The sequence below is a fragment of the Muntiacus reevesi genome, chromosome 9 (genome assembly GCF_963930625.1).
Source record: "Muntiacus reevesi chromosome 9, mMunRee1.1, whole genome shotgun sequence".
NCBI classification, from domain to species: domain Eukaryota; kingdom Metazoa; phylum Chordata; class Mammalia; order Artiodactyla; family Cervidae; genus Muntiacus; species Muntiacus reevesi.
Window position 1 is genome coordinate 39,387,133 of NC_089257.1, and position 25,724 is coordinate 39,412,856.

Here is a 25,724-nt window from a genome sequence, read left to right on the forward strand (position 1 = left end):
GGAAGTAAGCAGCAGCTGCTCAGCTCTTGAGTTCAGGCCCTATGTCAGTGACATAATGATTCAGGCCTGGAGGGTGCTGAGGCTCCAGCCTGAGACCTCATGTCCTGGCTCTTTGTCTAGACACGGATTACCACCACTCCGATCTTATCTTTCTCCCCTTCTGTCCATCCGGCATCTCCCTGCCATCCAGCTCAGCCTCTTCCACCTTCACCTACCTCTCTATAGTCAAATATGCACTGTTTATAGAAAATTTGTGATTATAAAAGTCATCTTTCCCATTACAGAAAATCTGGACAATATAAAATGAAGATAATTAAAGTCAGTGCGTATTTATAAATGACATCTGTATGCCAGGTTCAGGGCTAGGTGGGAAAAAGATATCTGGGTGAATCCCTCAAGGAGCTCACAGTCTGGTGAGGAAACAGACAAGTAAAGTGTGACACCACTGAGTCATCAGTCCCAGGGAAGCCCAGGGACTGGAGCAACCCACGGTGGCTTCTAATCCTGCCTAAGAGATCAAGGAAGGCTTCCTGAAAGAGATGTCAACTGAACTGAACCTCAGTTAAAAGCATTTTAGCCCTACTACCTATATATAGCTATTATTAATGTTTTTAATTATTTATGGTAATAGTAGGTACCATTTATCAAGTGCATCTAGGTACTCTGCTAGGTGCTCTAATACATAATTTTTCTAATGCTGTAACAAAGCTATGAGGTAGCTCTTATTTCCCCCCCTTTTACAGGTGAGAAAACTGAAGGTAAAATAAAACATGACTTTTGAAAATCAGGCTATTATAAGCAGCTATTCAGATATGAATCAGAGCATTCCTCTTATGATACTACATTTACCTTTTCTGGACCATATCTATATATAAGTGTTTTTTGGTTTTTTTTTCTTAACCTGGTTGATAGCCTTCTGTACAAACCACGGGTCTCAAACTGGCAGCCACATTTTATTTTACCAATTCAGAGTTGTTTTTTTTTAATGTGAGTGTATTGCCTTAGAGGTTGTAGTATGGTCTCTCCAGCCACAGGTGTCTGTTTCCTATCATGTTATATGCTTAACTGTCAGGCATTTATATTTCCTTCTTGGTCCTGAAGGTATTTGAGTTATGACCCTAATTCCATGTTTGGAATCTGTGTTTTTTCACTTATTATTTCTTGATGGTTTTCCCATTTTAGAATTATCCATAAGCCTAATTTTTTATTTTATTCTGCCTTTTATGTCACTTTTCTAAGAATCTCTGTCATTTTAAGTGGCCTAAATGATTTGTTTCTCATGGCTTATTTGCTTAGTTCTCTCAGCAATCTCTGTGTGTGGAAGCCTTCTAGGCTCCCTGAGAAGATCAAGAGGTGGATGAAGCCCAGCTCCTGTCTCCTGAGCTGGGTATTAGGAGAGGAAGATGGGGAGAGACAGGCACTCTTAGCTCTGATACCCACAGGCTGACTTGTGCCTTCGGAGGGGTCCACACAGAGCTTGTGGGGGTTCCAAGAAAGCATGGATCACCTCCAGGCAGAATGAGCAGGGCAGGCTTCATAGAGAAGGTAACCTGTGATCTCACTTTGAAGGATTTCACAAGCTGAAGGGTTTAATACTTAAAGCTTAGACCATTTTCACATCTTAACTAAGAGACAACGGAGAGGTGGAAATATATCTCTGTGCACATGATGGCAGATAAAACAAAAATATGGGGAGCTATTCCATGATGAATATTCAGCTAAGGGGGACGTGCTGGTGGCAGCCCGCATCTCTACTCCCAGATCCTCACTCCACCGAGACTCACGAGGAATTTATTGCTCATTTTAATCACACCCAGAGAATGAATTGGCAGGAATATTAGGCAGATAGGTCTATCATATATATTTTATTTGCATATCCCAGTGACAGAATCACAAGCACATTTTCTGTCTGTGTATTTTTTCATTTGCTGCAGGGGTAGCTGGGGATGCAGGGCTCCCTTGGGCCCCGCATTCTGGGCTGCATGCCTGGGTGCTCCCATCAGATCTGGAGGAAGCCATCAGGAGAGAAGGGGTGGGGTACACAGAAAGGTGGAGGGTTATGTTCCGCCTGGCTTAGGATGAAGAGAAACCCCCTTCCCTGCCTCACCGGGCCTGCTCCCTGCTCAGCATCTCACTTCAAGTGCTGGTGTGCCACACGCCTGGCTCTGGGCTTGACCCAGACAACACCATGCCTGGCTCTGTGCTTGACCCACCACCAGTAGCCTATAAGTTGATTATAGGTTCTCCATGGGCCAGACAGAGCGCTCCATGCTTTATGAGGATAGACCTTTGCATTCTATCTTTCCCTTTTAACTTTTAAAAAATCATTTGTTGAAATATATTGTATAAGATACTAATAACTATACAGCTCACTGTTAATTTCACAAACGGAATATACCTGATCAAGAAGTAGAGTATTACAAGCATTCATTTGTATCATACTCCCTTCCAATCAGTATCTGTCCCTCAAGGGTAAGCATTGTCCTGATTTATTTAACTTTTACTTTTACAAAACTTCAAATATAGCAAATTCCCATAAACTTTCACCCATATTACCAGTTGTTAACATTTTATCATATTTGCTTTATTATGTAGAGATGAATAATATAAAGATATATACTTTTTCTGAACTATTTGAGAGTTGTATATACATGATCCCCTTTACCCCCAAATACTTGTATGAATGTCCTAAAAAATAAAGAACATTTTCTATATAACCTCAATACAATTATCAGAATCAGAACATTAATATTAACTAATCTACAGATGTTATTCACATTTCACCAGTTGTCCCAATAGTTCACTTTCCAAGGAAAGAAAATTCTGGATCCAAAGTTGGATTTGGTTGTCATGTCTATTTAGTCTCCTTTAATCTGAAACAGCTCCTCAGTCTTTCTTGACATTCTAACAAGTACAAGCTGGTTATTTTGTAGACTGTTCTCATTTTGGGTTTGTCTAATGTTTCTTTATGATTCAATTCAGGCTGTGCGTTTCTGGCAAGAACACCCTCTGGTGTTTATTTTCAATAAATTCATTAGGTATCCCCATGCTAAAAGTAGGAATATGAAATTTGTGTTTTAAATCTCCTTTCCCTAAATAGGCTCTGAACTCCCTAAAGGCAAGAACGGGTCTTTTCTTATCTCCAGGGTGGAAGGTGCAGGCACTGGAATCAGACTGCAGGAGTTAGTGTTCTGCCTTTATTACTTGCTACCAGTGGGACCCTGCTTTAATTAACTCCCTCGCTGGATGATGACGCAGGAGATCCTCTGACCTCTATAGGGCTATGAGGGTTGGAACAGCTGGTCCCAAATCAGGCAAGATTCATCAGTCCATACTCAGACTAAGGAGTGGAAGTTTGAGGAGTAACAGGGTGTTTACATAGTCTCTGGGCCTACCCTACAAGACGCGTGTTAATTACTTAAGTGGAAGATGATGGTGGAGAAACTTGGCACAGCCTACCTTAATCAGATGATCAGAATTACCACCCCCAGTCACAGGTACCTCCTGATGTGACACACTGAGGAGCATACAACCCATTTTCTCACCTCAGCCCCTCTGTGCCCCTCTTAACCGTCTCTCACCATTCTTGTCTCTGGAGCAACCCAGCTATTTGCAGAGGAGCAACATGATCCAATTAACATGTTAAAAATACTGATCTGGCAGCAAAAGGAGGATCAGGTGGAGGAGAGAATGGACCCTGGGATGCTGGCATAGCAGTCACCAAGTCTTCATGGGACTGATGCCGGCACTGTACCCAGCTTTCCTCTGTACAGATGTGGGCTCTGAGCTAGTTCAAGAGACTCTCAAGTCCCTTAGGTGCCCCTCTCATCCCCCATTCTCCCCTCCTGTCTGCTCTGCATTCCCAACCTCCTTTGTTGGACCCCCTGTGCTCCTCTTGTCATCACTCCCTCTTCTCAGGACTCTTTCCATCATCCCACACCTGCCCCCGCAGTCTCATCTTCTGCCCACTTTGTTGACCTCCCCACCCAGGCCTCTCTGCCTCCCCCAGCTTCAGCACATGGTAGAAGTCCTGACTATGATGTGAGTTGGGGTGGACCCAGGGAGTCAGGAGGATGGGGCATATCTGAGTCTGTGAGAAGCCAGGGGGCTCTGTGCCCTGACCTCCCTCTAAAGGCAATCTGCATCTTGGCCTCTCTCCTTCCCTCTGCCACACTTCTCCTATTTTTCCTCAGGGTCTCATTCTGCCAACCACCCCTTGTCCCAGCTCCCTTCTCAGTGAACACATCGCCAGGTTTATTATCAGATGTATTCCCTGAGTAATGCCCAGGAGCAGGGGTGCTGCCATACCCTTCTCCCTGTAACTCTCACCCACAGAGCTGCTCTCTGCCCAGCCACCCACCTCCTAACGAGAGCTCAGCTAGGCTTTGCCTCGGCCTCCCAGCCCTTTCCTGTAAATGCACTCAGAGCCAGGAGGGGTGCCATATTAAATCAAGAATGATGAAAACCAGTGGCTGCGATTATCCAGCCGAGATGCAGCATAGGGAGCTGGTCGCTGCTGGCTCCAGGTGAGGGCTTCTGAAGCTAATTGCATGTGGCTTTTATTAAGAAGATGATCACTCTCCACTCCTGCTCTCCTGGTGGCTTCCTCGTAGTGCGTCTCCACCCAGTGTCCTCTGCTTCTGCAGGCTGGGTCACCTACCTTGTCCCCTCCTCTACTGGAGCCCTGTCAAAGCAGAGCCTTGACCTCATTCCCTGTAGCCTTCCTTCCCATTTCCTCAGGAAGCCAGGAGCAACAGTAGCCCACATTCATGGACCCTTACCAAGGGCCTTCTCTCTCCTCCCAAAGAGAATACATGCAGGCCCATGGTTTCCTTCCCTAGGTTCTTCCACTGGTTAGCTGTCCACAAGCCTGAACTTATAGCTCACACTATTAAAAAGTCATTCATTCATTCAGCATTTTTTTTAAAATTTTGGCTGCCTGAGTCTTCATTGCTGCGTGTGAGCTTTCTCTAGTTGCAGTGAGTAGGAGCTACTCTTCATTGCTTGTGTGGGCTTCTCATTGTGGTGGCTTTTCTTGTTGTGGAGCATGGGCTTCAGTTCTGGTGGTGCACAGGCTTCCCTTGGCATGTGGAATCTTCCCAGACCAGGGATCAAACCTGCACTGGCAGGCAGATTCTTAACCACTGGACCTGGTGGAAGTCCTCAACATATTTTTTTAATGTAAGTTCTGTGCTAAGCATTTGGGAGAGCATGAAGAAGTAACCTCATATGTGGTTTAATCCCATTGTCCTGTACATTTTTATCAAAAAGTCTGGTCCAGTTTCAGAAGTTTCTCTGAAGAGCTATATAGGGCTCCAGGCGTAGAGGGGGTTCTACTCGAATCTCAGGGTATGCTCAAATTTAGGCCATAGCTTGACTCTTTCCCAGTACTATTTAGAGAGCTCCTGAGAAACCTGATGCTCACCCCATAGGAGTCCAGAACCCTTTCCCATTGCTCAAGAAAATAAAAAGGAATACTAAGATAACCTAAAATCATGACACTGAAAAGAGTTACAAAAGGTAGAAATGTCTTCGGGTCTCCCCGAAGACTCGGGGAGACCATGATGGTGGTACCCAAACCAACAGAGTGGTGGGGAAACTCCTGTTAAGCTTTGCCTGCAGCAAAGGAAAAAGAGGTATGTTTAGTGAGGCCCCACAAACCGATGGGTGGAAAGCACCTAGAGGAGGAATTCTCTACCATGTAAGGAAAATTGACAGGCACAGCTGAGACACCCCAGGCAGTGGAGGTGTCCTGAAAACTCAGGTGTTGAGACTGCCTGGCACACTCAGGGTTCCTGGGGAGAAGCCTCAGGAACCACACTGGGTCCATGGGGGCATCCTAGTGGACTTGACTCCTGGCTTCTGCTTAAGCCAGAGCACTTCTTCCCCTTATCAGTGGGGCTCCATGCAGATAAAATTAGTTCTAGCACCAAAACAAAAACAAAGGCACTGGGTTAGAAAATTAGTTATCAAAATGCAGTAAAGAAGAAGTTCGCAAAGTTTATCAAAGCCTTACACAGGCCAGATACTATGTTGGCCACCGAGTCTCTCACACAGCTACTTCGGCATGTACGTTCGCTGTGTGCCAGAGACCTGCCCAGTGCTTCATATGCATCATCTCACTCAATTCTCACCAGCATCCCACAAGGATCCTATGAGGTAGGTATGAGTACCATTGCCATGCTGGAGACAAGGAACTGAAATTCAGGGAGTTGAATTAACTCCCCCAAGGTGAGCTTACTATTAAGTAGATTTGTTGTTGTTGTTGTTGTTGTTATTTAGTCACCAAGTCGTGTCCAGTCTTTTTTGACTCTGTGGACTCCAGGCTCCTCTGTTGATGGGATTTCCCAGGCAAGAATACTGGAGTGGGTTGCCATTCCCTTCTCCAGAGGATCTTCCTGACCCAGGGATCAAACCCATGTCTCCTGCATTGGCAGGTGGATTCTTTACCACTGAGCCACCTGGGAAGCCCAAGTAGATTAGGTGAGGTTTAAATTCAGGTCTTTCTGGAGCAAAGCTGGCTTCTTTCTGCCACACGATGTGCCTCACCATGAGCCAAAAAGGTGTCAAACTTCATATAGGGACTGCTGTAAGAATTCAGTGAGACACTACACAGAAAGTTCTGAGTACCATGCCTGGCACACAGCAGCCATCTCACAGACGGCAGTCACCTCATTCACTTGGCAACACAAATTGAGTCCTTCTGTGAGCCAGGCCCTGTGCTAGTGCTGGAGTTACAGGGGTGAATAGAGCATGGTCTTTGTCACTGCTTCCTCATGTGTGGAGTAAAGAGACAGAAACAGGCAGTTAAGTGAGTGCTCTGGGGGTGCCAGGGCAACAGGCTCTTTAGACAATTTGGTGTTTAAGCTGAGGTCACTTAGAGGTGGGTGGGAATAGAGAAGACTTATGTGCTGAGGGAGCAGTGTGAAGAAAAGGCCCAGAGGTGGGAGTACCCATCCCTGAGGGGAAGTGACCTAACAAACCGACCTCACAAACTCTCAGAGGCCAGGTTCCTTCTGCATCCTGCCTGGCTGCAAGCGGGCCAGGCCGCTGGCCGGTGCTGTACCGGCCTGCATGTACGCATCTCTCCATTGGAGCCTCTCAGCCCAGTGGACCCAAGTGCTGAGAGGGGCTGGGTGGACAGGGAGGAGGAGGAGGCAGATATATGGCTGGAGTCAGCAGAGCCAGGTGATGTATGTGGTGCCTGAGGGAGCTGCACAGTGACGTGCTGGATTCCAACCGGCAAGCGTCGCTCCGCTGGGATCGGCGCCGAATTATTGCTCCATATGAAACCCCAGGACTGATGGGAGCTTTCAGTTACAGACTGATAGCAACAGCCAAAATTGGATTGTTTGCTATTTATTTTTTTTAACTTCTGTCAAGGTCACTACCATAACAGGAAAACACTGCCCAAGTAGCGGGTATTTTTCATCCACTCTGCCCACAAGAGCAATCTGCAGCCACCACTTTTGTGACAAGGCCTTACCTTGGCAAGCTCGCTTTCTAGAAAGCTGTCAGTGTTACAGGAGCCTTAGGGAAGAGAAGCCCCCAAAGACCTGGGTCTTTCTGTCTCTCTTTAAGACCTGCTTCCTGCCCCCAGTGCCTGGTCTCCATCGATGCTTTATCATCAGACCCATGCACTCACCCCTCCAACCCAGTCTCCAAATAGTCCCACAGCTCCCAACTAGCCCAGTACTCCAGCTCCTTCAAGCCTCTCATCTCCCAGAAATGTTTTATGCTTTATGTATCCTTCCCTTCTCTGTACTCCTACACCACCCAATCTAGCTGTTAATTCCTCTTTGTATTTGTCATCAACTTCATTTTCGTAAACATTCACCAGCTGCCTCCACTGTGCCAGGACCCATGCCAGAAATAGCAGTGAGTAAAATGGGGCTCATAATTGATTGTAAGACGCAATCACAAATATGCAGCAAACTCATTTTGAAATAACTATTTTCAGTGATAGGTACAGGGCTAGATGTAGGCACACATGCTTTAAAACCACAAGGGAAATGGCTGGTCCTGCCTGAGAAGTATTCATGTACATACAGACCCTGCCTCGCCGCCCTTGCCTGACTTAGAGCTGTTTAAAGGCAAGACCTGACTCTTCTCCCCTCCCTTTCAGTGGGACAAAGCTCAAGCCTCCTGCTTCTGTCTTTTCTAAAATGAACCAAGCCAGAGGCCAGACACCTGCCAGGCACTCAGCATGATCTAATCCTGCCAGGGGCCAGTCTTCCTCTTTGCCCCTTCCCCACCTTTCCATTATGGCATGCACAGTGCCAGGAAAATAGCAATTGCTGAATAGTTGTGTTTAATTGAAAAATGCAGTATCATTGACTTGGAGGGTGTTCATAGCTCTGGTTTGAAAACCAAAAATGGTTTTCAAGAGGGTAAGCAGAAAAGGAAAGGAACCTAGATATTTATAAGCACTTAGTGCTTACCAGCCATAGCACTAGACACATTCTGTATCCAGCATCATATTTAATCCCCAATTTACAGAGGAGAAAACTGAGCATAGTAACTTGCTCCAGGTAATCACATCTTATAAGTGAGAGAGCTGGGATTCAAACCAAGTCTTCTGTCAGACTCCAGACTCAAAAGTTAATCTATTGAGTTGGCAAAAAAGTTCATAAGGTCTTATGGAAAAACCATAAGGATCGTTTGGCCAACCCAATACTAGCGGTACTTATTTTACTAGCAGGGCAAGCCAGGACCCCTGAGCAGTGGCCACCAAGGTAGGGAAATGAGGTGAGGACTCAGATGAGGGACTGGGAAAAGAATGAGCCAGAGCTGTCCATCAGAACTCCCAGAGACCCAGACCTCTGCTTTTTCCCCCTGGGTTGGGGGGATAGAATGAAACTAGGGTCCTTCTGGGTCCGGCACTCCTGAGCCACCTTCCATCTCTCGTTTCTCTCCACAGTACCAAGAGAAGCAGCGGAAGCGGGAGGCCGAGGAGCGGCGCCGCTTTCCCCTGGAGCAGCGGCTGAAGGAGCACATCATTGGCCAGGAGAGCGCCATCGCCACCGTGGGTGCAGGTGAGTATATGGGCACCGAAGAGGGCCTAGAAGTTTGTGGTCTGCTGCAGTGAGGTGTGGTCCTGCCATCTCCAAGCTGAGGAGAAGGGGCTATTATGATTACAGCATAGCATTGTGGAGTACTTCCCGTGTACCAGGCAGTGTTCTAAGCTCTTGCCATGTCATTTGATCCTTACAACAATCCTTTGAGGTTGGTCCCATTGAATGCCCATGTTACAGATGAGGAAGTTGAGGCAGAACACTTTAGTAACTTGCTCAAGGCTTCTTTCCGTGCTTTGAATTTAACTCTGACCTTCATCTGATCTACTGACCCCACCCTACCCCCACTTTGCAGGTGGAGAAACTGAGACCCAGAGAGGAACAAGAGCTTTCCCATCACTAGTATTGTCATAACTGAGGCAGAACTAGAACTTTGGTCACCTGTCTCCCAGCGGGGACTGTGCCATCCTTCAATGTAATTTGTCGGAGGCTGGCTCAATTTTATGAAAAACATCCTGTACAAGTCTTGAGTGCCTTCTTCTCCACCTCAGAAGCACTTCTGCCACCTTGCAATCTAGACTGCCTGCTGGTGTCACCCCTCATCTCCTGACCTTCCTGCCTATGCACTCCCCAGTGGAGAGAGAGAAAACTGGGGTTGTGCTCAGGATGGTGGCCTCACCATTGTTCTCCTGACATGCATGACTCCCTGAGGATAACCTCAAGACAGATGAGGCAAGGGCAAGGGAACCTATTTCTGGCTTAGACAAGGAAGTGGCAGAACCGAGGCAGTGGTTCTCAAAGTGGTCGCTGGACCAGCAGCGTCAGCATTCTCTGGGAACTTAGAATGTAGATAGGATCCCAGACCTGTGGGATCAGGAGCTCTGGCGATGGACCAGAAGTCTATATTCGGAGAGGCCCTTCAGGTGAGCTGATTCCCAGCTCAGGTTTAAAAGCCTCATCCCTGCGATGTCTTGGTCAGGTGCATCCAGTGCTGCCTCTCGTCCCACCAGGTGCAGCCCAGCAGCTGCCACACCCAGCACCAAGTTCTGCTCACGTGTAAAACGAGACATGAAGCTGAAATTGTGGAGTCCCAGAGGAGTCATTGAACAGTGTGACACCCTGTGTCACACTGGGCCATCCCTGTGACACACTGGGCCCAGCCTGTCTCCATCATCCTCACACACCGGTGGGACTCATGTTCAAGTCATGACCTGACCTTCAGCAGTTACAAGGAGCCCACAGACCAGATCTGCCTCAGCAGCTGGAGGGCAGAGGCTACCTGCAGGCACACCCAGGAGCCAGGGAAAGCTTCTGTGAAGACACATGTCCCCACTACTCAGGCCCAGATCTCATCAGGCTGCCCTTTTGGGTCTGAATACAGACAGCCACCCTCAGCTTGGAGGTGGCAACCCCCCACTTCTTTGTCAAGGCCATATCTGAGGTAAAAGGAGAGGAGACCTTGGGATCTCTTGGGTTGAAGAGAGGAGGAGGAACCCATTGGAGACATCAGTGACCAAGCCGAGGACTGAGAAGCAGGTCCACTAGAGTTTCTTGTCCACTTGGGCCAGAAGTATAGCTGCCATCATAGTATTTACCCTCCACTTCTTATACAGTCGTTTCCTCACATGTTGCCCACTCCTCTGATCTCCTGTTTCTCGCCAGCTTCTCAAGCCCATAAGTTGTGAGACTCCCAGAAGTTGGGGGAGGGAGGAGGACATTAAAGTGGGAAGAATTCAGTCAACCAGGGCTCAAAAGGCAGGTGGGCCACTTATCAGCTATGCAACTCAGGCTGGTCACTCAGATTCTTTGAGCATCAGTTTCCTCACCTTTGTACCAGGGATCCAAACTCAGGACTGTAGGACTGTAAGGCATATGCTGTTTCTAGTATGTACCAGACAATTCTCAATAAAACCCAGTCCTCCTCCTCTAGATGTTTACTATCCAGCGTTGGGCACTGTGCTCCATAGGTCAGGCCCACAGTTGTTTCCTTCAATCTGAGACTGATCCCTAGTCCCAGCCCCAGACTGGCCTCTTCCCCTGGTCCTTCTCCTTGTGCCGTAGCCCGGCACAGTAGAGAGTTCCACTCCCCACCTCCTTGGGGCTGTCAGAATGTCTGCCAAGTGCCTTGTCCTACCCATAGCTCTGTCTGTCACCCACACTCTGCCTCAGATCTGAAATGCTCTGCTCCTTGTCCTGTGGTGTGTAGAGTGACCCTGCTATGCCTCCAGTGCTGCTGGGAAAGACGCAGAGGGCGTGGGGGCCTGGGCTGTGGGGTTAGTACATTCCCTTCCATTTGTAAGGGCCCACCTTGCTAGAAGCCCTGCAGCCAGGGATCACACTCATAACATTCAGAGTGTGTTCAGCTTCCAGCTCCCGTGAGCATGAGGCACTGTCTGGGTCGGAATCTGTGGCAGGGCCTTAGGACTGAAGCAGGTGCAGGACAGCGGGACAGATCTAGAGGGCAGGCCAGGGTGCTCCCTGGGTCCTCTCAGCTAGTGTCAGATGTGTGCTGGCTGGGTGGAGCCTGGCACCCCAGAGGTAGCATGAGGGTGGGCAGCCAAAGAAGTGCCTCAGAATGAATTGATTTGATAAATGGCCATTTATTACCCTCACGAATTGGCTGAAACCAATTTCGGTCACATCAACCCCTGGTAAGTGCTGGGATATTGATTTGTGCAAAGTAATACAGTGAATTTATCAGTGTGATCCCCAGCTGCAGGGCTTCTAGCAAGGCTGGCGCACAGTTATGGCCTTACAAATGGAGGAGATGAAGCACCAACCCCACAGCCCAGGCCCCCGTGGCCTCTCTGGTCTTCTCGGGTCACTGGAGCCAAAGCAGGGCCAACGTGCAGACCACAAGCCAGAGCACTGACATCGAGTGTGAGGTTCTCCTTCCAGAATCCTGAGCTGTTCTTGATCATGGGGAAGGGGAGGATGTCTGTTCTAGTGGGAGTTCAGAGCCTCTGTGCCCACCATCCTTAGAAAGGCAGCCAGCTGTCTGTTCAGGTCTAGACTCTGCTCCCCTCCTCCACCACTTCACCTCCCGTGGTCCTATCTCAGTAAAGGCACCACCATTCCCTGGTCTCCTGAGTAGAAGCTTAGATGTTTCCTTGGCCCTTCCTTCCCCTTACAGCCCTTCAAGTTCTATCATTCTACCTCTTAAATAGATCTCACACCTAGCCTCTCCCCTCCATTCCTAATACCACCAAGGGCCTCCAGCTCAGGACCTCAGTGTCTCCTGTCCGAACCTCGTGGTTGTCTCCTTGTTGGTCTCTCTACCTCCTTTTCTTCCCCTATTATCACTTCCCCCTAGCTGGAGTCAGCTTTGCACAGTGTAAAAACAAAACAAAAAACCCTGTGTAAAATTCTTGAGTGACTGCCTTGGCCTGGCATTAGGGCCCACCCCTGATGCCCTCCCCCACTTCCCCAGCTGCCCCCCTCCCCCTGACTGCACACAATGGCTACTTCTGCCGCCCTGCACATGCTGCGTTGATCTCCCGCCTATATTTGTGGATGCTGCCCTCTCTGCTTGAAACGTCCATTCTTCTGGCCCCTTCCCCACCCTAGTCCTGCCCATCTCCCACCCTCGGGCTAGTTTTTATATTTCAGGAGCAATAGACTCCTGAGGGCAGAGACCCTGACTGAATCATTTTTGTTTTCCCAGTTCCTGGCACAGCCCTCCAATCAAGGTAGATGCTTAGTGCAGTTTGTCACATTAATTACTTTGGTTATGGCTCCTTGTCCATCTCTGTGATGTGCTCTGAGGAAAGAAGAGAAGCTGTTAAGCCTGCTTCCTAGTTGTTCACAAGCACGCTAAGAATGTGAGTGTAACAGAATCGTTGTTTACAACACCCATGCTAGTCAGCCTTTGACCCTTTGAGGGGATATCCCATTCCCCAGACCTGCTCCAAGAAGCCTCTTCTGGGCAACCTGCACCCGTGGAGGCTTCCCAGTGGCTCCCTCTGACCAGAGGCCTATGCCCGAAGCCCATTGCATCTGGTCCCCATTGACTCTGAAGCCTGTGAACTCCCCAGGGAAGCTCTACCACCTTGACTGCTCTTCTAAGCCTGGGTCTGACCCGAATTCAGAACCTTAATATCACCTGTATATACACACAGTCGGTGCACCATCCTATCTCATACTCCACCTCCCTCTTTGACTAATCCAGAAATGTAATCTTCCTGAGTGCTGTAGCTCGCTTTCTGGACCCTCCCTTGGAGTCCTGTTTGTAATCTGAGAAATAGATCCAGATCATCTCTGAGTTGTAGAGAGGTAGTGATTAATTTAGAAAACTTATTGTTGTTTTTTTATTTTGTTTTTTTTTTAATTTAGAAAATTTCTTAAGTTCCACCCCCCTACTTCAGGAGTCCCTCCTGTGCCCCTGCTCTTCTTATTGTCTGGACTGCTCTGCCCTTCTACTCGCCTGCCAGGACCTGACCCATGCCTTATCCAGGAAGTTTTCCTTAACTCTCCGCCTGGTGCAGGGCCTTTCTGTGCGCTTCCCGTGGACACTTTTTTTTGTCGCACTTACCATGTAGCATCAGTTTGTATGTCTTTCTCCCTGCAAAAGTCAGAAACTACCTCTCTTTCAGGTCTGTTTCCCCAGAGTAGGCACACAGGTATGTAAAAGGTTGTTGAACCCAAGTAAACTCAGATGAACAAAGTCTAAACACATCTTGAGGTTCTGCCTCTCCTGAGCACAGATTCTTATTTCAACCTTTTTCTGGAAGGGTGTCAGTCTTCCCTCCAGTGGTCCCTAACCCATAGGGTCCCTAACCTTAACCTAACCGTAGCCTGCGAGGCGCTCACACACAGTGGGTGGGCTCAACAAAAGCTATTTGCAATTTTAGTATGTTAACTCCTCGGTAGCAATAGTTTGCCTTCAGAAAGAATACTCCTGACAGACTAAAAAGAGAGCTTTTCTCTTATCATCCACCAAACCCAGTGCTCCAGAAGCAGGCACTTGCTGAGCTATGCCCCTTGAACCTGTAAGCTTAGACAGAAGATACTAATAGACATTTAGGTGACTGAACTGTGGAATTCTTCTGAAGGATAGGTTCCCCTAGAAGGTGGCACAAGCATGGGGCAGACTGTTCCAGGTTAGATTAAAAAAAAAATCTGCATCAGTAGAACTTATCAGGAGAGATGAGTCAGCCTACCCAGACTCCCCCAAAACCTTGAGCTAGATGGAGGCAAAGGCCTGGCATGGGAGGAGAAGGCAGTTCTTTTGTTTCACTTGAGTTTTGCACACACTGGAACTTTCCTCCTGGAATGTGCCATCATATCCTGGCTGCCTAACCATCTCCCCCTTGTGCACAAGTCACAGTCAGAAACAAATGGCGTTTCCCACGCTTTTCATTGTACTCCATGCCACTTGGCACGCACAGTTTTCATAGCAGCGTTCACCCAAGAGGTGCAGAACCTGTTTTCGGTTTCTTTGTAGGTGCCCCAACACTCAACACAGAGCTTTTTTGCTGAACAAATGGATAAGGCTCCCTGGAGGGAAGTTAAGAAGAGAATGGAAGCCTTCTTTACCCAAGGGTAATAGTAACCACTTGGAGCCGTAAGAGACTCTTGGATCCAGGCATCACTCTTCCCTGTAAAATGGGAGCTGAAGTATCTGTTCTTTGCCCCTTGTGATTCCAGGAAGACCAACAATTAATTCATTTAGTCAGCGCATATTATACCAGTGTTTTGCAAAAGTCCCTCAGGAAATAGGCCTAAGACATGCACCCACGAAATACACAATCAAATTGGGACTTACCCTCCCCCTGTTATGAGGGTGCAAACAGATGAAACCGTCCCGTTGTCCCTCTCTGAACCTAGCCTCTTCCTCTGTAACATGGAGAGATAATGCTTACTTCTCTGAAGTATTGTAAGAATGAAAGGACTCTCTATAAAATAGCATGCACATCTCTGTAAAAAGCTAATGGCTTGTGCCCCCACTGCTGCTATCACTACTGTTATTTTTATTCTTCTTCTTATTCTTTTTTTTTTTTTTGCAACTTAACAAATCACTTTCATAACCATTAACTCATTTTAATCTTCACGAGGGGCCACCTGAGCAGGTATGGCTAGTCCCATTTTAGAGATGAAGAAACCAGGCTTCTAAAGGAGTAAGTGTTTTGCTCAAAGTCAACTAGTAAGTGACAGAGCCGGGACCCCAAACTAGATCCTGTAGCTCCTGCCCTCCCCACCGCACCACCCCATCAATGAACATGGGGGTTATTGGGGCCGATGTAATATGGAGTAAGCCAGAAGAGTTGTTGCAGGTGAGATGTAGGATGAATGGTCATGGTCCACATGACCAGAAGAACCCAGCAAGGGGACCCTGTCACTGGTCCAGCATATGGAGAGGCTGCTGAGCCTGTTGGAGCCCCAGAGATGGGACTGGCCAGATGGGCTAAGCTTCCTGCTCAGGGGACCTTGAGACCATCTCAAGCCCAGAGAGCACTGGTCAAGAGATGGTCAGGGGCAGGGGCTCCTGAGACCAGGTATGGAGTGACTGAGGCAGCCAGACTGAAAGACTGCAGAGGAGCAACTTTTCAGGTGAGGTGAGGGAATGAGGAAGTGCTGTGTGGGAAACAGCCAACTCCTCCCTCTAAACTCCTGAATCACCAGTTCAGGTTCAAGAGCTGACCAGCATGAGGGGTAAAGCGCAGGTTCATTATTTACCTGCATAATCTTGAGCAGGTCACCTCACGTCTTTACATGTATGATCTCATCTGTAAAATGGGAATCAAGTTACGTGCCCTGCCTGACTCGTGGGTTTGTAACCAGCCTCAAATGAAGTTATGTCTACAAAAGTTCTATATAGGCTCTGAAGTGCTAGCAGAGGAAGTTGCTGCATTTGCTTGTCCACAGTGAGAGCACGAATATCTGTGGCCACATCCCAAATGGACCCAGCCATGTCTGTCTCAGCCGCCCTGCCAACCACACACCCGGGGCCCCACCTTCTTCAGTCTTGCCTAGCTACTTCCATTTTTCATTGTCGGACACCATCTGCTTGGCCGTTTTTCTCTTCAGATATTATTAGAAATATCCAGAGTTGTAATTGTTTAATGGTTGGCATTTTGCCTGTTTCACGGGGGGCCCAGATCGAGCCCACCCCAGACTCATGCCCTGAGACCGGCAGAATTGACCAGGGACAGCTGTGCAGTGGAGTCTGCTTGGCATTATAAAGAGCTCTCTCCCAGGTGCGTTATTAGAAAAGAAGGGGGGAAAGATGGCCCCAGGCGTAATCCAATTCCATGTTCTCCATGGTGTTTTTGAACTGTTTAGCCCAGAGGCATGTAGCTCTTGGTGGGCTGGGAAGCTTCGTAAAAGAGAAGTCAAGATCAGAACCCCAGGTTCATGACACCTGGGGAACCTCTCTCCCTGGGCTCCCTGTTTGAGTGATGCCTGGGTACTTTGGCCTTCCCAGATACCCCCATGAAAGCTGAATCCAGTTTATGCCCAGCTTCTTTCAAACCTACATTCTCAACTTAGCCAACTTCTGGAAAAGTGTGACTCCTTTCAGGTAACCCCCCATTCTCACTGTTACCTCAGCACACATCCTACACATATATTCACAGAAGTCTAGCCTTTGTCATTTTATAGGTCTCTACCTCCTCAAACACCCTCACCCACAGGGTGTTGCTTCTGTCAGATCACTGGGGCCTCCCCTCTCACCAGGCTGGGGCTGCTTTGTCTTCATGCCTAGCCTGTGGGTTCCCCTCATGGCCAGTCTTCGAGAGGACCAAGCCAGTCAGTTTAGAGGTGATCTGAGCCTAACCCAAGGGAGAGGTTAGACTGAGTGGTTTCTCAGACTCCTCTCAGAAATCTCAGGGAGAGAATCCCGGGCAGGCAGGGTGGCTTGTCCGGTGTTCACGAGGTTGCAGTTTCTGTTTTTTCTGAGGCCAGAACTAGAAAGTATCTTAGGAAGAAGCATTAGAGATTGAGGTGAGAAAGGCTGCAGTGTGGACCTGAACTCCTGAGACAGGTATTCGAGACCTCTGTGGTCTGATCCCGCCCACAGCTACTCATGTTCATTCCTGTCCCCCCTCCCCCACCTCTGTCATGCTGCCACCTCTGCCCCTCCAGATCCTGCCCAGTCTGATCTGTCATCAGTTCCACTTCTTCTGAAAGCCTTCCCCGACCTCTCCAGCCACTTCTATGAAACCCAGCCACACAGATCATAGCACACAGTATGTAGTGTGTAGGATCTTTGCACCTCAGACTGAAGACACTTCCCCTAAGACTGTCAATTCCTACTCCATTGACTTGGTTTCCAGGCCTTGTCCTCCGACATATATACCTTTGCTCATCTCCCCTCAGCACTCTGAGAAGCAGACCCTATATGCTGTTCCATCTGCAGACCGACCTTGACATTGTGCAGTACTCTCTACCCTTCCTGCTTCTGACTGCATGTTTCCATTTATGCAACCCAAATTAATCCCACTTTTTGTAACCATATGTGACCAAAATAGAAGACAGGTTTAGCAATGCAACTCTACCATCTCCACCAGTCAGCTGGTAATCTACTAGTTATGTGACTTGGGTAGATATCTTTATCTCTTGTTTCAGATTCCTGTTCAATCTGATGGAGTTGAAAATAATATTTTCCACTCAGGGTTATCTGTATGGGTCTTGAGTAATAAAATGTTGGCAATTTTTCCATTGGGCCCAGAAGATGACATGTTTAATAAATGATTCTTCGGATGGTTCTGCCTCATTCTGCTCCTTACTCTTAGACTTGGGTGACGCTTCTGAGCCTGGTTCTCCCACCCTGTATGACATGCAGAGCCCTGGATTATATATTCCCTTCTGGAGAGGCGAGGTCAGCGCTTACTGTAGCAGAGCTGAGCCCCAAGGAACTTGTACATGTCTGTTCCCCTCCCGCACCTCTGTCTAGTGGAGGCCATGGTTTGTGGAAGTGCTATCAAATGGCTCACCTTTCCTTGCCCTTAGCTCCACAGTACCCTTGACTGGCTTCCAGAAAGTGCATTTGGCTGTATTTCCTAACAGCAGACCTTACTTCCCCCAAATGGGAAAGAGTTCACAGCTCACACCCCCAGTCCCTGAGGCCCTGCCATGGGCTTCTGCCTCTCCCATTTGCATAGGGGCAGACTCAGCCGCCAACCAGTTGTGAGTAGATGGGTTACCAGCCGAGAGCTAAGTTCCTCTCCAATTCTCCTTCACCAGCCCCCACCCCGTTCACCTCCATTCACCATCCACCAGCCTTTCAGTTTCCCTGGCAACGCTGAGTGCTCATCCTGGAAAACTTTATCCGAAATCTGCTCTGGGCAGCTTTCCAAATCCATGCTAACCTGATTAGGTGTCTCTAGGGGCCTTGCCAGCTAATCAGATTAGGCAGCACTAATGGTAGTGAGGACTTTGAGTGGGCGCAGAGCAGTAAAACATATTGTATACTTAGTGATAATTATCCTGCCTTTTGTGTCATTGATTTATCTGCCTCCCTCCCTGTCCTCCCGTCTTGTGTGTTTGGCCATAGCGATCCGGAGGAAGGAGAATGGCTGGTACGACGAAGAACACCCCCTGGTCTTCCTCTTCTTGGGATCATCTGGAATAGGTAACAGGGAGTAGATCAGCCTATGGGGAGGAGAACTGAGGAGCCCCAGCTGCTATGGGCCAGAGTCACACGACCCTCCTCTAGTTCAACTCCAGCTCCCAAAACAACTGCCTTCGAATTACAGAGTCAGCAGAGGATCATCTGTCACATTGGAACAGCTGGAATTATGCCTCTCCCTCTGGAAGCTGTGGTGCAGGGCCTGATTCACCAGGAGGGCCAGGCCATTGGGGGCCTGTTAGTCCTGGTCCAGCCACTCTGCAACCCCAGAGGCTGCCCTGTAGGAATAATTGAACCATTTCCACTGCCCAGGGCACCAGCCTTATCTAGTGTAGCCTGGGCCAGAACCCTCTAGAAAGCTAAAGAAAGCCACTGGTGGTCAGCACAGTGCTAAGTGCATAGCAGAGCTGGTTGCAGTAAAATGGGTTGGGGATTTTTATAGCCAGTTGGGCTGGATTATCTGAAGTGTTCTCACCCTCTCACTCTCCACCTTCATAGTCCCACCATCACTGCCCTCCCATTGTCTTTATGGGAAATTACATGCATCTGTTGCTTCCTCTTCCCCCCTCAGCATCTTCATGGATGCTGCCTCTGATGTAGGGTCCCAAAGGGTTACCATCAATTCACACTATACCATAGAACTTGACCCATACTAGACAGGCAGTGACTTCCAAAGACTTGACCATCAAACCAAATGGCCCTTCAGAGTCATCACTTTGGTATCGTCATCCTTTCTTTGTGTTACAAAGAAAAGCTGTAAAGCCAGGGAGGGGTGGTTTCTATCCTCTCCTAACCTCTGTTTGGCCTCTGGCTCCATGGCCTAGCTTGGATGGCAAGACCATGGATGTACAGAGAGAGACAGTACAATGAGCCAGGAAATCAAGGTGCTTCTAGGAAAAGCAAGGTTTGTGCTGGGATTCAAAGGACAAGATGGCTCTGGATTGTATGAGTCAACCTCCCACTTTTAGATGCTACTGTAGAGAGAAAGCTTCAATCCCCTTCCATAGAAAAATCAAGATACAATGCAGGCTTTGATTCTGGTCCCATGTTTACCATCAGTTTTCCCTTGGTGACTTTGAGAGTCACCCTTTCTGAGCCTCAGTGTTCCCTTCCATAACATGTATTATTTCCAGCATCCATGCATTTCTAATATTCTTTCATTCCAGGAGATAGTCATCTCCTAACCCAATACTTCTCTTTTCCTTCTACTAGGAAAAACAGAACTGGCCAAGCAGACAGCCAAATATATGCACAAAGATGCCAAAAAGGTAAGGGCTGGAACCTCGGTGCAGTTAGCAGGCCATGGAGAGTTCACCACTCCATCCCACAAGTGCCCATCCCCTTGTTCAGACTCTGGCTTTCCAACACCTGCTCAGTTTGACTTTCTAAGGCTGACAAGAAATTGTTTCACACAGAGAAAGATGTCAGAGCAGTCCTTGGAGACTGCAGAAACATTTCAACTTAAAACCAGCAATTTCTCTTCCTCCTAGCTTCCCAGTCTGGAGGCATCGCAGGTTGTCCATGACCCTGGGTGCCCTTGCCTAATTTCTGTGGAAAGCCTCCCCAGCTGAGGCAATAAGGAACTGCCCAGATTTCTGCCAGCAACAGAGTCCTGGCCAACTCCTGTCCTGCTGTGGCCCGGCTCCCCCTCCACCACCTCTCTGAGGGCCTGGCAGCCACAGAAAACAAGGTAGCTGAGGCCATGTCCTCCTGAGCTGCATCCGTGGCCCCTTCTGCTGACTCTGCCAGTAGCTATGAGCTGCCTCAACCAAAGCTAGGACAGACCCACTTGACAGGCAGGCAGGCAAGAAGCAGTGCACAGCATGCTAATACGCGCCAACTGAAATGGCATTTTTAGGACAATTCATCAGGTTGGCAGCGATTGAAACAATTAGCACTCTGGGAAGGGCCATAAACTAGTGAGACTATTAGGGAAGATGTAGTTACGGGCAGGAACCACCTGATTAGGGATGAAGAATTCTGAGTGGTTTAATTTTAATACTGTCAGAAAGGTTAATATTTAATTACAAATTATAATCTCCTTATCCAAGCTGTCTAATATGTCTTCATAAACAGTGGAAGTAGAAGGAAAGTATCTGCTGACTTGCTGATGTAGAAAGGAGAGAGGGCTTGATAAAAGATGGATGGTGCAAGTGTTTTTTCAGTTGGAGCATCTAAACGAGAGACAGATTTCAAATTGTGAAGGGTGTCCTGAAAGCTGACAATGGCATCCTTCAGTGCATGCCTCACCTAGGAGATGGAAGTACCACCCTCTCCCCTTGGAGATAGTGGGCTGGGTGATCCAGGCTCTGGAGTCAGCCATTCCTTGGCGCAGGTTCTACAGGCCCTAGGCAGGTTGCTTTACCCCTCCAAGTTTCAACTGTTGCCTCAAAATGAAGCTAATCAGTCCTGTGTCTAAGGTTATCGTGCACATCAAGTGAGATACTGTGAATCACAGTAAGTTCAGGCTCTAACACCCATCAAGTACCTGATCCCTTGTCTCATATTTATCCATCACTCCATCCTTTCACAGCACTCCCATCTACTGTCTTATTTGATCTTACAAGGAAAATAGCTTAAATGCCAAATTAGAGCCACTTTTCAGATGAGAAAACTGAGACTCTGCAATGTTAAGGGCCCAAAATCACCTGTTAGGGGAAGAAGTAAAACGAGAATCCAATCTGTCAGCTATTCTCTCAATACCATTGTTATCTGTTGCAAAAGAAGACTACATTATAAATTTGTCCTTTTTGTCCTCATGTCACATAGGGAGATGAGGAGCATGAGAAGCCCAATATAATCATCCATGTATTTTATTTTTAAATCATAGTTGGTACTTTTATAAAACTCCTACCTTCACCAGCCCTGTGGATCAGTTCATTACAACATCTGTGTTTAGCACAGACATTCTCTGGCAATGTAACAGGCATGTTTGAGACATGCCTTTGTAATCTGAGGGTTCTGAACTGTAAGCTGTCTAACCAGTATACCTGATGTTGCCAGGATCCAAGGACTGATGTGTGGGGAGTGTCGTATACAGGGCCCAGTATAAAGGAGGGCTCACTCAATGAACAAGCACTGGCCTGGGAGTCAGTGACTTGAATTCAAGCTCTGGCTTTCTGTACCTTATTTTCCTCATTTGAAGAGAGTCACTGATACCTCCAGACTTGGCTACCTCACAAAGATTTGTTTGCACTTTTTTCTTATTTTGGCAACACCACACAGCATATGGGATATTTGTTCCCTGACCAGGAATTGATCCCATGCCCCCCTGCAGTGGATACACGAAGTTTTAACCACTGGACTGCCAGAGAAATCCCTGTTTGCACATTTTTGTAATTTCTTTATCAGACCTCCTATGAGCTTTTTTTTTTTCTCTTTAACCTCCACTGTTTTTCCCAAATTGAGCAGCTTTGTTAACTTCCATTATTAGAGTTAATAATCCTTGAGAAAAAGCCTTAACGGCATCCTGTGATTTCATCCTGAGGTAGAGTGGTGGGGCCCTAAAGACCACAGTTAATAGCATCAGTACGATGAAGGGATCAAGAGCAGGGATCTGAGTTCAGCTGTAAACTACTCTGTGGAGTTGGCTGAGATCTCTGTTTACATCCATTTCCTCATCTGTAAAATGTGTTCAATAATGGTACCTATCTCACTGGATTATCATGAAGATTAAGTGAGATAATGATGTAAACTGCTGTACACTATTCTTGGCACATTAGTAAGCAATCAATACATGTTGGATACTATTGTTATTATTGTTGCCTCATTTCTAGATAACCCTCAGCTAAGATCATGTGAAACCAAAATTATTCCAGCTAAGAAAATCAAGCCCTGAGATTTGTTCAGAGTTACTTAGCAAATCAGTAGAAGGACTTAGTAACTTGATGTAAGAGTAAGTAAGCACTGAAGTCTATACTCCCTGTTATCATAGGACAGTGACTGACCCTGGTTCTGGGCACAAAACTCAGAACCCTTAAGATGAAGATGCCAAAAGCCCAGCTGATTGAGGGAGTGGGAAATTTGAGGCAATAGAGTATAGAGGCTAAGAGCACAGACTTGGAGCCAGATTGTCGGTTTGAGACCCTGGGCAAATTACTTTAATCCATGATTCAGTCTTCTCATCTATAAGGTGGGGATGGTAATAGTACTTATCTCAGACTTACCCTTTATAGCTTGCTTAGAACATCACCAGGCACATAGTAAGCACCCAGTGAGTGTCAGCTGTTATCAGATGCTCATCTCGTGGCTTCCAGCCCATTGCTCCATTTGGGCAGCACTCCCAGCTTCCCCATGTCTGTCATCCTACCCTCCCTGAAGCCTGTGTCTCTCCTGGCCGAGCTGCCTGGGGCACTGTGAAGATGCTTACTGGCTAATGCTTCATGCTTGATAGCAGTGATCACCCCACATGGCCTTAAGAACCTCTCCGGGGTCTTTCCCACCTCTTGGGTTAGGGCCTCTCCTCAGGTGAAACAGGGAGAGGATGTAGGGCGAAGCAGCAGCAGCTCTAAAAGGGGAGGCAGCCTGGTCAAGGTCACAGATGGTGGAGAACTGGGGTGGGAAGCCGAGTCCAGGGCTTTCTGCCACCCTGTACCTCAGGTACAGACTGACAGGACAGAGAAAACTAGAATACTTCACAGACTGAATTTCTGACCAGCAACTGAACTAGATTATGGCCTGCATTTCAGATATAGACATTAATACCTCCCTCTCAGGTCTTGGCACCCCCTGTTCCTCAGCTCTCAGGAGAAGTATAGTCAGTGGGTGCCAGTAGGAGAGGAGCCTGAGGAGTCTCTGGGGAACCGTTATCTGGGTGGAGAGACAGGGCACCTCTGAATGCCCTTATAACACCCTAAGTCCCTGAGTTCTTCATGAAAAGGAGTGGGCATTCTGCTTGTGTTAACTCGCAAATCCCGCTCTAGACAGTGTTCTATCCCTGGGGCTAATTATGGTAGGGCCTCACCCAGGCCACCTCCGTGGAAATCACCCCTAGGCCCAACCATGGAGAGAGAAGGGCTGCAAACAATGTTGTGGAGAGCTCTTAAATGACATGAAAATGTGTAAATAAATCAGATTTATTAGTTTAAAAGAAAAATAAACTAGGGTATAGAGAAAAGGGAACCCTCCTTTGTTGGTGATGGGAATATAAATTCATGCAACCACTCTGGAAAACAGTATGGAGAGTCTTAAAAAAAAAAAAAAAGCCAGAAACTAGAGTTATATAATCCAGCAGTCCTACTCCTGGGCATATATCTGGAGATGATGGAAATTCTAATTCAAAGAGATACATGCACCCCCAATGTTCATAGCAGCACTGTTTACAATAGCCAGTACATGGTAAATGTCCATCGACGGAGGAATAGATAAAGAAGGTGTAGTATGTGTGTGGGTGTGGTGTGGTGTAATGGAATATTATGAAGCCATCAAAAAGAATGAATTAATGCCATTTGCAGCAACATGGATGGACCTAGAAATTATCAAACTATGTAAAGTAAGTCAGAGAAAGACAAAAATCATGTGATATCATTTATATGGGCAGCCTAAAAAGTGATACAGATGAACTTATTTACACAATAGAAATAGACTCACAGACAGGAAACAAACTTGTAGTTACCGAAGGGGAAATGGTGAGTGGATAAATTAACAGTTTGGAATTAACAGATATACACTATGTATAAAAAAGATAAACAACAAGGACCTACTGTATAGCACAGGGAACTATATTCAATATCTTGTAATAACCTGTAATAGAAAAGAATCTGAAAAAGAATATATATGTGTGTTTGTGTGTAGGTATAACTGAATCATTTTGCGGTACCCTTGAAACTAACAGCTTTGCAAATCAACTACAGTCTGAAAAATAAAAGAAAGCTAAAACAAAGGGACTTGTGCCCATGTAGATGTGCAGAGTGGAGGGCACCATGGAGCTGTCTGGGTCTTTGTTGCTCCCCTCCATCTCATCATGGTTCACGCTGGTGGTGGCTGACTTTGTCTATGTCAGCCTGTCCCGCTCCAGTGCTCCTGGAGGACAGACGTAGCTCCAGTGCTCAGCACACACAGAACCCCCTCAGGAAATGTGTGATAAGTGGATGATGTGGCGCTCAGGCCTGGTAGAAGCCTGAAAAAAGAGACTTTCCATGCCATTTTAAGGGCAGGGACGTGACTTGGGTTTATTAAGGTAGGGAGTGAGGGAATCATTTAGGGGATGAGTGGGCAGAAAAGGAGACAGGGAGCCAGAAAACACTGTGTCATGAGAATGGGATAGGAAATCTTGGCTTGGTGTGTGGCTTGAAAGCCTGGAAGATATTTGAGGTGCTCTTTTCCTTAGCCCTTCCTTCTGCCTCCCTGCCTTCAAATGGACTCCTGCTTATTTCCACACAGGGTTTCATCAGGCTAGACATGTCTGAGTTCCAGGAGCGGCATGAGGTGAGTGAGAGTCCTTGGTGAAATGTGGTTTGGAGAGTCTGTCAACATGACTCTGCCTGGGTATTTTGATGTGACTTGTCATTCAGGCCTGAGATAATTACAGCAGCCTTGGAATTTGTCCTTTTGGGACATATGTATACAGTGGGGTCCCTGATCTGTTTTGCATAGGATTTGCTCTGAAGAATAAACGCAGAAGAGATCCATCTGCTCTCCCATCACAGCAGGATTCCTTCCACCCCAAGAGATAACCTCACCTTGTTGAAACAGGCAGTCTTAACAGTATACAAAGCCAGCTTATCATGCATGCCCCATATTGGAAACTGAAAGGATGGAAAGGCCTTCCTAACTTAATTCTTTCCTTCCACCAGGTGGCCAAGTTCATCGGGTCCCCACCAGGCTACATTGGCCACGAGGAGGGTGGCCAGCTGACCAAGAAGCTGAAGCAGTGCCCCAATGCCGTGGTGCTCTTTGATGAGGTAGACAAAGCCCACCCAGATGTGCTCACCATCATGCTGCAGCTGTTTGATGAGGTGAGAGTCAGTTTGGGCTGGGTTTGGGTGGGGGACACCTGTAGGTATGAGGGGGCTATGAGCAGGACCTGTGGGCTTGGAGTCAATAGTTCATCAAGTTCCTGCTTCCTCATGTGTACATTCAGTCAGTTAGCAGATGTGGCTTCACCCCTTCTCTGGACCAGGGCCCAGACTGGGCACTCCAGG

The 25,724-nt window shown here is 47.5% G+C and overlaps 1 protein-coding gene across 1 annotated transcript in view; it reads left to right on the forward strand.

Annotated features, from left to right (window-relative positions):
• CLPB (ClpB family mitochondrial disaggregase) overlaps positions 1-25,724 on the forward strand; it is a 151,511-nt gene that overhangs the window by 106,002 nt on the left and 19,785 nt on the right. Inside the window, exons 7-11 of the mRNA XM_065943964.1 lie at positions 8,921-9,035; positions 18,508-18,585; positions 19,795-19,850; positions 24,964-25,008; positions 25,377-25,538. Coding sequence (XP_065800036.1) covers positions 8,921-9,035; positions 18,508-18,585; positions 19,795-19,850; positions 24,964-25,008; positions 25,377-25,538 — 456 coding nt within the window. The remainder of the gene's footprint in view (positions 1-8,920; positions 9,036-18,507; positions 18,586-19,794; positions 19,851-24,963; positions 25,009-25,376; positions 25,539-25,724) is intronic.